General features: G+C 45.3%; 1 protein-coding gene across 3 annotated transcripts in view; it reads left to right on the plus strand.

Moving 5' to 3' along the window:
- The first annotated feature begins 1,754 nt into the window (after nt 1–1,754).
- The window catches only part of LRBA (LPS responsive beige-like anchor protein), a 742,045-nt gene continuing 731,110 nt past the window's right edge, over nt 1,755–12,689 (plus strand). Inside the window, exons 1-2 of one of the 3 annotated variants that reach the window (XM_064383828.1) lie at nt 1,755–2,011; nt 2,619–3,054. In XM_064383828.1, coding sequence (XP_064239898.1) covers nt 2,839–3,054 — 216 coding nt within the window. In that variant the 5' untranslated portion in view covers nt 1,755–2,011; nt 2,619–2,838. Of the gene's footprint in view, nt 2,283–2,618; nt 3,055–12,689 lie in introns of all 3 variants that reach the window. The other 2 variants (XM_064383829.1, XM_064383830.1) reach the window with 2 other exon arrangements.

Raw genomic sequence — 12,689 nt, forward strand, 5'->3', positions numbered from 1 at the left:
TGAGTCTGTTATGTTACCTCTTTCTTCCCAGATTTCCATGTGAGAGTTAAAATTGTCTACTTTTTGTTTGTTTGTTTGTTTTTGAGAGAGTCTCTCTTTTGCTGTTATCCAGGCTGGAGTGCAGTGGCAATTCTCCTGCCTCAGCCTCTCGAGAAGCCGGAATTACAGGCGCCCACTTCCATACCCGGCTAATTTTTTTTTTTTTTTTTTTGAGACGGAGTTTTGCTCTTGTTACGCAGGCTGGAGTGCAGTGGCGCGATCTCGGCTCACGGCAACCTCCGTCTCCTGGGTTCAAGCAATTCTCCTGCCTCAGCCTCCCGAGTAGCTGGGACTACAGGCGTGCGCCACCATGCCCAGCTAATTTTTGTATTTTTAGTAGAGACGGGGTTTCACAATGTTTACCAGGATGGTCTCGATCTCTTGACCTCGTGATCCACCTGCCTCGGCCTCCCAAAGTGCTGGGATTATAGGCGTGAGCCACCGTGCCCGGCCTAATTTTTGTATTTTTAGTAGAAATGGAGTTTCGCCATGTTGGCCAGGCTGTTCTTGAACTCCTGACCTCAGGTGATCCACCTGCCTCGGCCTCCCAAAGTGCTGGGATTACAGGCATGAGCCACCGCACCTGGCCTCTGTTCACTTTTCAAGGTTAACTCAAATAACTTTTTCTTCAGGAAACTATTTTGTTCCTCAAACCACTATAATTTTTCCTGACTCCTCCAGAATTCTTACTTTTAACCCCCCTTTTTGCTTCACTTTCATTTTAGGAGCTAGGAGTATTTTAAACATTTTAAATAAGGCCTTTTGACCTTAAAGAGATACACGTGGGTGAAAAACCACTTTCCTCTAAATTTATTTTTTACTCACACACTAGGAAGAATGTTTTACTGTTAATAGCGGGTGGAAGGAAGGGACACTGAGTATGATGACCTATCTGTACTACCGAATATAATTTATCTTTTGATCTCCTCTGAGAATGCCGCGAGCCTAATCTTCACACTGGAAAATCACGAGAGGAAAAAACCCTTCGGAGATCTACAGGCACAATGAACGCTGTCTCTACGCTGTTTGTAGCAGCTGTCTCAGGAATCCTCTCCCTAGAATGAATGTGGGAGAGGTTTGGTGAGGCGGCAGCTGCAAAGCAAGGAATCTTTCCCTTCCCTCGTAGACTCGGTCCCCTCCCCTCCTCTCCCCCTCCCGAATGGTGGCAGCTGCGGAGGCATCCCAGTGGAAATCTCCAAGTCTCCGCCGAGCACGGCGGGCGGGCAGCAGCTGAAAGCAGCCAGGGGTGGGGACTCCTCGCTCCCCTTGGGCGGGGACAGCAGTCTCACTGGCTCCAGCGCCGCCACCTCTCTGGCTCGGAGAGGTCCCTCAGGTGTTCTTCTCCAAGTCCAATGAGACACCTTGGCAGGGCGGGGCGGGTTCTCTCCGCGCCAAGAGACCCTACGGTAACTTAACAACAGCAGGAGCGCCAGAATCCCCGCCTCAGCATTTGCAGAAGCACCTTTCAGGTCCGAGAGTGAAAGGGGGGAAGTGTAGGCCCCCGGACGGAAGGGTCTCTCCCCGCCGGATCGGGGACACACCTGGTGCTACGAGAGCAGCGCGCCCGCTGGGTGCGCGCCCTCACACCCGGTGCAGCCGGAAGCCCGAGCCCAGCGCTCCAGTCGGCTCCGGGCCCCCTCCGCGGTCCGCGCAGTTGCCTCCGCCTTCGCGCCCTCCCGCCCCTCGCGCTCGCGCACGCGCACGCCGCGCCCGACAGCCCTCGGCGCTGTCATGGCGGCAGGGAGCAGCTTCAGTGGGCACGGGGACTGCCGCGCGAGCCGCGGGGGGGGCGAGCTGTGGCAGTAGCATCCTCACCACTAGCAGCAGCCTCAGCCGTGGCGTCTGTAGCGCCGGCAGAGGCTGCTTTTGCAAAGGCTGAGCGCGGCGGGGGGGCGGGCCAGGAAGCCATGGAGTTTAGTGCAGCCGCGGACTCCCGGGGAGCGGACTAGGGAAACTTGGAGGCTGCAACCAGGTGCACTGACCTCTGTGTCCTCCCTTCTCTCCTTGCGGTCGCCGCTCGGCTTCTCGGGCCGCCCCCCTCCCTTCCTGCCACCACACACACCTCCCCTCCTCTTCCCGTCGAATCTCAGGTGCCTGAGAGAGGTGCTCCACTCCTCCCCCTGGGCCGAGCGTTTAGAATAATCACCGCCCCCTTCCCCCGCCTTTTCCTGCCCTGGATCTCCGCCGCCACCTCCGTCTCGCTGCTCCCGGGCCGGGGGTGAGGACGAGTCCGGAGTATCTGGGTGAGGAGGAACTTTCTACCTCTGGTAGCTTGGGTGCCCCCTTCTTTCCTCCGACCCCTCCTTTCCCCGCTACGGTTTCTCTTTCTGGTGCACCTGTGAGGAGAGGTTACCCTGCACCTAGAACCTGCACGATTGTGGGGGAGGAGTGAGCCTGTTCGGGGGCCTCTTGGGCTCGACTTTACCCAGAACCCAGCTCTTTGAGTCCAGGAGAAGTGGGTGGCTAGTACTGGGGTGCCTTTAGTAACTTATTTGACCGACAATAACTATTTCCCTCTTGCCCTCCCAAACCCTAAAACAAAATCTAGCCTATTTAACATATATTTAATCTTCCAATAGGGTTTGGCGTTGTTGTCAGCCTCGGGGAGAGAGATTGGACAAATATTCTCCAAGAGGAGGAGGGCGACGCCAAGGACTTTCCACATCTACTGCTTTGGGGTTTCTCCACAAGTTGGAAGAGACACCCTTTGGTTTTGCGTTGCGTGTATTGTGCTTATTACCAGTGCAGCGACTGCTGTCCCAGGGTGACTCTTGAGTTGTCCTTTCTCGTGAACTAGCAATGGCTAGCGAAGACAATCGTGTCCCTTCCCCGTCACCAACAGGTGATGACGAGGGAGGTGGAGGGAGAGAAGAAACCCCTACTGAAGGGGGTGCATTGTCTCTGAAACCAGGTCTCCCCATCCGAGGCATCAGAATGAAATTTGCCGTGTTGACGGGTTTGGTTGAAGTTGGAGAAGTATCCAATAGGGATATTGTAGAAACTGTCTTTAACCTGGTAAGTCGATAAATATTTTATAAACGTATACTCTTTTCAGTGGGTTGGGGAACAAGACCTTAAAGCTGGAGCCATGTGCTTTACTCACATTGATCGTGACTTTTTTCATAGGAACACAAAATTCTAACTTAAATGAAACAATTTCATGTATTTTTTAGATTAAAGGGAATTGTGCAAACTTAGATGATCCAGGTTTTCTGAAAGTGAACACATCACTTTTGTGCTAAGGAAATAATTGTTGCTATGGAAGTACTGGGGAAAGGTTCTAGCGGAGGAGTTATCTATACATTTTTTTTTCTTGGCAAGTATGTCTAAGTCTGCGTTTCTCTTTACCACTTTAAGTTCTTGTGAACTTTTTTTGGACTGAAAATTAATGTCTTTGATTCTGTCGAAGTTATGTTTTGCTATAATAAGTTTAAAAAATTTTGTAGTGCTGATTAAAGACTGATTTGCTGCAAAGTTAGTATTTTTATTTTTGACTAATTTTATTTTTATACGTAACTAACAAAAGTCAAATTGGGGATGAATTTAGGATTACATTTAAAGTAATCTTGTGAAAATTGAATGGCAATACGAAAAAGGGAATTGAAACAGATACAGTATAATCTTTATGTGTTTTATAAATTCATGTCTCGCAGTAAAGCATACTTAGTCATTGGAAGTTGCTGATTATACTAAGATGAACTATGAATGCTTTTTTCTGGGTAGGGGGTGGGAGGGGGGATGAGGCCTCTCTATGTTGCCCAGGCTGTTCTCAAACTTCTCGGTTCAAGCTATTCTCCTGCTTCAGCCTTCTGAGTAGTTGTGATTATAGGCATGCATCACTATATATGGCTTAAATTGTTTTCACATTGAGGTATAGTTCACATATTATACAATTCGACCTTTAATTTATTAACTTATTTATTTATTTAGAATGAGGTCTCACTATGTTGCTTAGGCTAGTCTTGAATTCCTAGGTTCAGGTGATTCTCCCCACTTAGCCTCCTAAGTAGCTGGGACTGCTGGCATGCATCATTGCTCCTGGCTTGGTTATCGTTTGTAATGGAGACTTTTTAGATTTCTTTATTCCAGCCTCTCTTGCTCATCGGTTTAAATAATCAAGAGGAAATCTGGCTCTAAAATACTTACCCCTTTTCTACGTACCCACTTGTGTTAGAGGATAACAGGACCAAATATAAACATGCAGTAATAGTAATAACTGTTTAGCACCTTTCCCTTTGCCTCTGTTTTCAAGGTTAGGCTTGTTTTATTATGGGGCAATTAATTATTTCTTTCACTAGACCTTCACTAATGATCTGGTCGTCGGCAGTACAACTTCTAGAATAAGAAAGTATCTAGATGAAATTATGGCTGGGCGTGGTGGTTTACACCTGTAATCCCAGCACTGCAGGAGGCCAAGGTGAGTGGATCACTTGAGGTCAGGAGTTTGAGACCATCCTGGCCAACATGGTGAAACCCCATCTCTACTAAAAATAGAAAAAATTAGCCAGATGTGCTCGCTCGTACCCAGGAGGCGGAGGTTGCTGTGAGCCGAGATTGGGCCACTGCACTCCAGCCTGGGTGACAGAGTGAGATTCAAAAAAAAGAAAGAAATTCACTTACTTTTGGAGCGTGGAAACGTTGAACAATTGGATATTTCTATGCCAATTTATTGGGAGTTTATGTATGCACTTGTACATATTTTTAAAAACTGCATATTATGGACATCTTCAAATATGTGGAAAAAATAGAATAGTATAATGAACTCTGGTATCCATTGTCCAGCTTTAACATTTATCAACATTTTGGGGATCTTGTGTGTCTGCATGTGTGTGAGGCTTTCGTATGTAAGTCTGAAGAAGATAAATGGTAAATTGATTGCTTTACCTCAAAATAACTTGAACAATTTTCTTTTTGATTTTTTTTTTCTTTTTTAAAACTTCATATGCCTTGGATGAGAAACAGAAATCTGTGGTAGTAATGTAATCCATAATTAATTGTTTGTGTGTGAAGACACATTTTTTTGGCAGAAGGAAGATTTGAACTCTGTTCTTTAGGATGTGCTGTGTTGGAGTGGATGACCAAACATGAGTCATTTGCATTTTTATCATTAAAGAAAATCCAAATTCTATAGCGGTATTTTGCTTATATGCTTCCTAGAACTGTAGACCTAGTATAGATTTTAAGGTCATTGGTTAAGTCCTTCCAAGCTGCATATTTGCGGGATAGTAGGTGATTGAGGAGAAGCAGAGAGAAAAGTCTGTTCAATTACACCTCATCTTTAATGTCACTCGCTTGTCAGGTAGGGCAGGGAATGTTGCTGAGAATATTAGTTAGCAGTTTCTCCCCTTCCATTGTCCCTTATAATACTTGTCATGCTCTTTCATGGATTATCTGGGATCTTGGCCACTCTAGAAAATCTTTGGAAGCAGCTGTGCACAGTGGCTCAAGCCTGTAATTTCAGCGCTTTGGGAGACTGAGGCAGGAGGTTCACTTGAGGCCAAGACTTTGAGACCAGCCTGGGCACCATAGGGAGACCTTGTCTCTACAGATAAATAAATTAAATAAATAACTAGCTGGGCATGGTGGCATATTCCTGTAGTATATTGGAAATGAAGTATTGGGATTCTGTAAATAAGTCCATCTCAATATTGCTAGTACTGCTGCACCTAAATATTTCCTTAGTGATAGTTGTTAGTCTTTTTTTTTTTTTTTTTTTTTTTTGAGACAGAGTCTCGCTCTGTTTCCCAGGCTGGAGTACAGTGGTATGATCTAGCCTCACTGCAACCTCCGCCTCCTGAGTTCAAGCAATTCTCCTGCCCCAGCCTTCCAAGTAGCTGGGACCACAGGTGTGCACCACCATGCCTGGCTAATTTTTGTATTTTTGGTAGAGATGAGGTTTCACCATGTTGGCCAGACTGGCCTTGAACTCCTGATCTCAGATTGATCCACCTGCCTTGGCCTCCCAAAGTGCTAGGATTAAAGGTTTAAGCTACTACGCCCAGCCTAAATATTAGCTACTTAAGCAATAAAGTTTATACAGTTAAAATTGAACGAGCTCCTCTTCTCCAGAGGTATCCAAATAGTACATGGTAGAGCCATATAAGTTTTCCAGAGTGAGTTCGTTCTCTCTCTTTTCTTTTTCTTCTTTCTTCCTTTTTCTTTTCTCTTCTCTTTTCTTTCTTTCTTTTTCTTTCCTCCCTCTTTTTCTTTCTTTCTCTCTCTCTTTTCTCTCCTTCCTTCCTTTTTCTCTTTCTTTCTTTCTCTCTTTCTCTCTCTTTCCTACCCGAATCAAAAGGATCGACCGTCCGTCTGTCCTTCCTTCTTTCCTTTTTTTTTTTTTAAATTGAGAGGGAGTCTCACTCTGTTGTCCATGCTGGAGTTACAGTAGTGCAATCTCAGCTCACTGCAATCTCTGCTGCCCGGGTTCAAGCAATTCTTGTGCCTCAGACTCCGGAGTAGCTGGGTCTACACGTGCACACCACCACACTTGCCTAATGTTTTCTGTATTTTTAGTAGAAATGAGGTTTCACCGTGTTGGCCAGGCTGGTCTTGAACTCCTGACCTCAGGTGATCTGCCTGGCTTGGCTTCCCAAAGCGCTGAGATTACAGGTGTGAGCCACCGCACCCAGCCCAGAGTTTTTTCTTAAATGCTACCTCCCAACTTTGCTAATGTAACTTGACCTTAATCTGTTACAAGTTACTTTGAAATTTACTACCCTGTTTGTAATTTCTTTTGTAAATCTGCTTTGCAGATAAATTTTGATGAACAGTACGCCAATGTAGTCAAGTGTTTCAAACTTCTGGTCAACTTGTACATTTTTCTATTTGCAGTTTAAAACCATTTTCTTTTGTCTTCATCTGTATGTTAAAGTAATTTGTTAAACTTTTAGAACCAAAATAATGGGTTGGCATGTTTTCAGGAACTTGCTGCTGAGTTTAAGCCTTCCATCAGGTATTTAAACGTATTCAATGCTACTTAATTCAAGAATAGTGTTTTTCCCATGGGCTGGTGACAGATACATACTTTCATGATTTTTTTTTGTTAAATAATTACAGTCACCCCTTGATATATGGGGAATTGGTTCTAGAACCCCTAGTGGATACCACAATTTTCAGAAGCTCCAGTCTCTCTCTCTTTTTTTTTTTTAGACGGAGTTTCGCTCTTATTGCCTAGGCTGGGGTGCAATGGTGCTCACTGCTGCAATCTCTGCCTCCTGGGTTCAAGCGATTCTCCTGCCTCAGCCTTCTGAGTAGCTGAGATTACAGGCATGCACCACCACGCCTGGCTAATTTTGTATTTTTTTTTTAAGTAAGAGAATGGGGTCTCGCTATATTGCCCAGGCAGGTCTCGAACTCCTGGGCTCAAGCTTTCCTCCCGCCTCTGCCTCCCTAAGAGCTGGGATTACAGGCGTGAGCCACAGCACCCGGCCTAATTTTGTATTTTTAGTAGAGATGGGGTTTCTTCATGTTGGTCAGGCTGGTCTCGAACTCCTGACCTCAGGTGATCCGCCTGCCTCGGCCTCCCAAAATGCTAGGATTACAGGTTTGAGCCACCATGCCTGGCCTTCAGTCTCTTATATAAAATGGTGTAGTATTTGCATATAACTTACATGTATCCTTCCGTATGTTTTAAATAATTTCTTCTAAAATTTCTTTGTAGACACAGGGTCTTGCTCTGTTGCCCAGGCTTGAGTACAGTGGCTTGGTCATAGCTCACTGTAGTCTCAAATTCTTGGGCTTAAGCTGTTTTCCTGCCTCAGTCTCCTGAGTAGCTAGGACTTAGAGGTGTGTGCTACTACAACCTGCTAGTTTTTTAATTTTTTGAGTCTTACTATGTTGCTTAGGCTGGTAAATCATCTCTAAATTACTTATAATATCTAATACAGTGCCTTCACATCACTTTATTCACATGGTATATTAGTCTGTTCTCATGCTGCTGATAAAGACATACCTGAGACTGGGTAATGTATAAAGGAAAGAGGGGTTTAATAGACTCACAGTTCCCCATGGCTGGAGAGGCCTCACAATCGTGGCAGAAGGCAAACAAGGAGCAGTCATGACTTACATGGTAGCAGTCAAGAGAGTTTGTGTAGGGGAACTCCCATTTATGAAACCATCAGATCTCATGAGACTTCTTCACTACCATGAGAACAGTATGGGGAAAATTTCCCCCATGATTCAGTTATCTCCACCTGGCCTACCTTTTGATGCGGGGATTATTACAATTCAAGGTGAGATTTGGGTGGGGACACAGCCAAACCATATCACATAGTGATACTTGGTGCATGGCAAATTCAAATTTTGCTTTTTAGAACATTGTGAAATTTTTTTTTCCCAATTATTTTTTATCTGTAATTCCTTGAATTACTGGATGTGGAACCCATGGATACAAAGGGCTGAGTTTATGTGATTTAAATTAAAATGTTTAAGCTTAAGTTATGGAATATAATTTTTCATTACTCATTATATACCCATTTTCATTACCCATTATCCATTATTGACATATGTTCTGCTAAGTACTAATGGTGCAAACTTTTAATACCTACAGTAGCCGAGCAGATCACACAAAGGCTCCATTTCTATTGACTGATACAGAATGCATTTTGTAGACAGTTGCATTCGGTTCTAGTTGATTGTTGTCATGTAGTAACATGGGCCCAATGGTGTCAGACTTTTTGATTTTGTAGGAAAAAATTAGAAATTGAGATTTTAAAAAATAACATTTGATTTTTTTTTTTTTTTTGAGACATAGTCTCGCTCTGTTGCCCAGGCTGGAGTGCGATGGCACAGTCTTGGCTCACTGTAACCTCTGCCTCCCAGATTCAAGCAATTCTCCTGGCTCAGCCTCCCGAGTACCTGGGATTACAGGCACCTGCCACCAGCACTGGCTAATTTTTTGTATTTTTAGTAGAGACGGGGTTTCACCATGTTGGCCAGACTGGTCTTGAATCCTGACCTGGTGATCTGCCCGCCTCGGCCTCCCAAAGTGCTGGGATTACAGGCATGAACCACCATGCCTGACCCTCCCTTTTTTTTTTTTTAATTTTAGAGGCAGGGTCTTACTTTGTTGCCCAGGCTGGAGTGCAGTGGCACAGTGTTGGATCAGTGCAGCCTCGACCTCCTAGGCTCAAATGATCCTCCCACCTCAGCCTCCCGAGTAGCTGGGACTACAGGCTCATGCCACCATGTCCAGCTAATTTTTGTATTTTTTTTTTTGGTAGAGATGGGGAAAATGTTGTTGTAATTTCCTCATCTGTTCTTTCAGCTTGTCAGATACTTAATGTAGTTGAAAAAGTATAGGGGTGGCCGGGCGCCATGACTCACGCCTGTAATCCCAGCACTTTGGGAGGCTGAGGCGGGCAGATCACAAGGTCAAGAGATCAAGATCATCCTGGCCAACATGGTGAAACTCCGTCTCTACTAAAAAATACAAAAATTAGCTGGGTGTGGTGGTGTGCACCTGTTGTCCCAGCTACTAAGGAAGCTGAGGCAGGAGAATAGCTTGAACCTGGAAGGTGGAGGTTGCAGTGAGCCGGGATCATGCCACTGCACTGTAGTCTAGCAACAGAGTGAGACTCCATCTGAAAAAAAAAAAAAAAAAATTAGCCTGGCATGGGGGTGTCTGCCTGTAATCCCAGTTACTGGAGAGGCTGAGGCAGGAGAATTGCTGAACCCAGGAGGTAGAAGTTGTATTGAGCTGAGATTGTGTGACTGCACTCCACATGCCAGCCTAGGTGGCAGCATGAGACTGTCTCAACAACAGCAACAACAACAACAACAACAAAATCAGTTGGGTATAAATACATGGATTCATTTCTGGATTGTCTGTCTATTCTGTTCCATTCGTCTATGTGTTGGTTTTTTCTTTTTGTTTTGAGACAGGGTCTTGCTTTGTTGCCCAGGCTACATGATTACATGATTAGTGTAATCATGATAGTGGCATGATTACAGCTCACTGATAATGCTACTGATAATGCTCACTGATAAGGCTACATGATAGTGGCATGATTACAGCTCACTACAATCTCAGCCTCCTGGGCTCAAGCATTCCTCCCACCACAGCCTCCTGAGTAGCTGGGACTACGGCACTTGCTATCACAGCTGGCTAATTTAAAAATTTTGATTGTAGAGATAGGACAGGGACGGGGTTGAGGAGTGTCTCACTATGTTGCCCAGGCTGGTTATGTACTCTGTTTTTAGGCTAGTACCATGCTGTTTTGTTTTATAATAGTAATATCTTGTCAAGTAGTGTGATGCCTCCAGCTTTGTTCTTTTGGCTCAGGATTCCTTTTGCTATTTGGGCTTTTGTTTAGTTCCATATGAATTTTAGGATTTTTTTTTTTTCTTTGAGACTGAGTCTCTCTGTCTCCCAGGCTGGAGTGAAGTGGCTTGATCTTGGCTCACTGCAACCTTCGCCTCCCAGGTTCAAGTGATCCTCCCGCCTCAGCCTCCCAAGTAGCTGGGACTACAGTGCGCCACCATGCCTGGCTAATTTTTTTGTGTTTTTAGTGGAAACAGGGTTTCACGATGTTGGCCAGGCTGTTCTTGAACTCCTTAACTGAAGTGATCTGTCCACGCTGGCCTCCCAAAGTGCTGGGATTACAGGTGTGGGTTACTGTACCTGACCAGGATTGTTTTTTCTATTTCTGTGAAAAATGATGTTGGTTTACATATATATATAGACATACACACACATATATATACACACACATACATATACACACACATGTGCACGCACACATATATTTTTTTGAGACAAGGTCTCAATCTGTTGCACAGGTTGGAGTGCAATGGTGTGATCTCGTCTCACTGCAGCCTCCACCTCCTGCATTCAAAGTGATTCTCCTGCCTCAGCCTTACTGAGTAGCTGGGACTACAGGTGTGTGCCACCACTCCTGGCCAATTTTCGTATTTTTTAGTAGAGACAGGGTTTCACTGTGTTGGTCAGACTGGTCTTGAACTCCTGACATCAAGTGATCCACCTGCCTTGACCTCCCAAAGTGTTGTCATTACAGCCTCCACCTTCTGCATTCAAGGAGATTCTTGCCTCAGTCTCACTGAGTAGCTGGGACTACAGGCATGCACCAACACACCCGACTAATTTTTGTATTTTTAGTAGAGATGGGGTTTCATCATGTTGGTCAGCTGGTCTCAAACTCCTTAACTCAAGTTATCCGCCTGCCTTGGCCTCCAAAAGTGCTGGAATTACTGGCCTGAGCCACTGTACCCTGCCACTGAAGTTCTTTAAAATCAATCTTTTGAATTCTTTTTCTGGGATTTTGTAAATTTGTTTCTTTCTTTTCTTTTTTTTTTTTTTTTGAGACAGAGTCCTGTTCTGCCACCCAGGCTAGAGTTCTGTGGTGTGACCTTGGCTCACTGCAGTCTCCATCTCCTGAGTTCAAATGATTCTTGTCCCTCAGCCTCTCGATTACCTGGGATTATAGGGGTGCGCCATGACACCTGGCTAATTTTTTGTTGTTGTTGTCTGTTTTTCTTGAGGTGGAGTCTTGCTCTGTCGCCCAGGCTGGAGTGCATTGGTACGATCTCGGCTCACTGCAGCCTGTGCCTCCCAGGTTCAAGCAGTTCTCCTGTCTCAGCCTCCCGAGTAGCTGGGACTACAGGTGCCTGCCACCAGGCTCAGCTAATTGTTTTTGTATTTTTTTGTAGAGATGGGATTTCACCATGTTGGCCAGAATAGTCTTGATCTCCTGACCTTGTGATCGCCCACCTCGGCCTTCCAAAGTGCCGGGATTACAGGCATGTGCCACCATGCCTGGCCTAATTTTTGTGTTTTTCATAGTGATAGGATTTCACTGTGTTGGCCCAGGTGATCTCGAACTCCTGGCTTCAAGTGATCTGCCTTCCTTTTTTTTTTTTTTTTTGAGACGGAGTTTCGCTCTTGTTACCCAGGCTGGAGTGCAATGGCGCGATCTCGGCTCACCACAACCTCCGCCTCCTGGGTTCAGGCAATTCTCCTGCCTCAGCCTCCTGAGTAGCTGGGATTACAGGCACGCGCCACCATGCCCAGCTAATTTTTTGTATTTTTAGTAGAGACGGGGTTTCACCGTGTTGACCAGGATGGTCTTGATCTCTTGACCTCGTGATCCACCCGCCTCGGCCTCCCAAAGTGCTGGGATTACAGGCTTGAGCCACCGCGCCTGGCCAGTGTGATCTGCCTTCCTTGACCTCCCAAAGTGCTGGGATTACAGGCATGAGTCCATTAGGCCTGGCTGTAAATTTTTTTGTTTTTTTGAGACAGAGTTGCACTCTTGTTGCCCGGGGTGGAGTGCAATGGCATGATCTGGGCTCACTGCAACCTCTGCCTTCCGGGTTCAAGCTATTCTCCTGTCTCAGCCTCTGAGTAGGTGGCATTACAGGTGCCCACCAGCACACCTAGCTAATTTTTGTATTTTTAGTAGAGACAGGGTTTCACCATATTGGCTAGGCTGGTCTTGAACTCCTGACCTCAGGTGATCCACCTGCCTCAGCCTCCCAAAGTGCTGGGATTACAGGTGTGAGCTACCATGCCTGGCATGTATATTTGTTTTTGATTAAGTTATGTTGCTGGAGAAATATTATGTTCCTTTGGAGGTGTTATTTATTTTTTTTCTGTTTTATGTTTCATCTGTCATTACATTGATACCTGTAAT

This window comes from Aotus nancymaae, unplaced genomic scaffold (assembly GCF_030222135.1).
Source record: "Aotus nancymaae isolate 86718 unplaced genomic scaffold, 86718_ANA_hifiasm-v0.15.2.pri h1tg000033l, whole genome shotgun sequence".
Lineage (NCBI taxonomy): Eukaryota > Metazoa > Chordata > Mammalia > Primates > Aotidae > Aotus > Aotus nancymaae.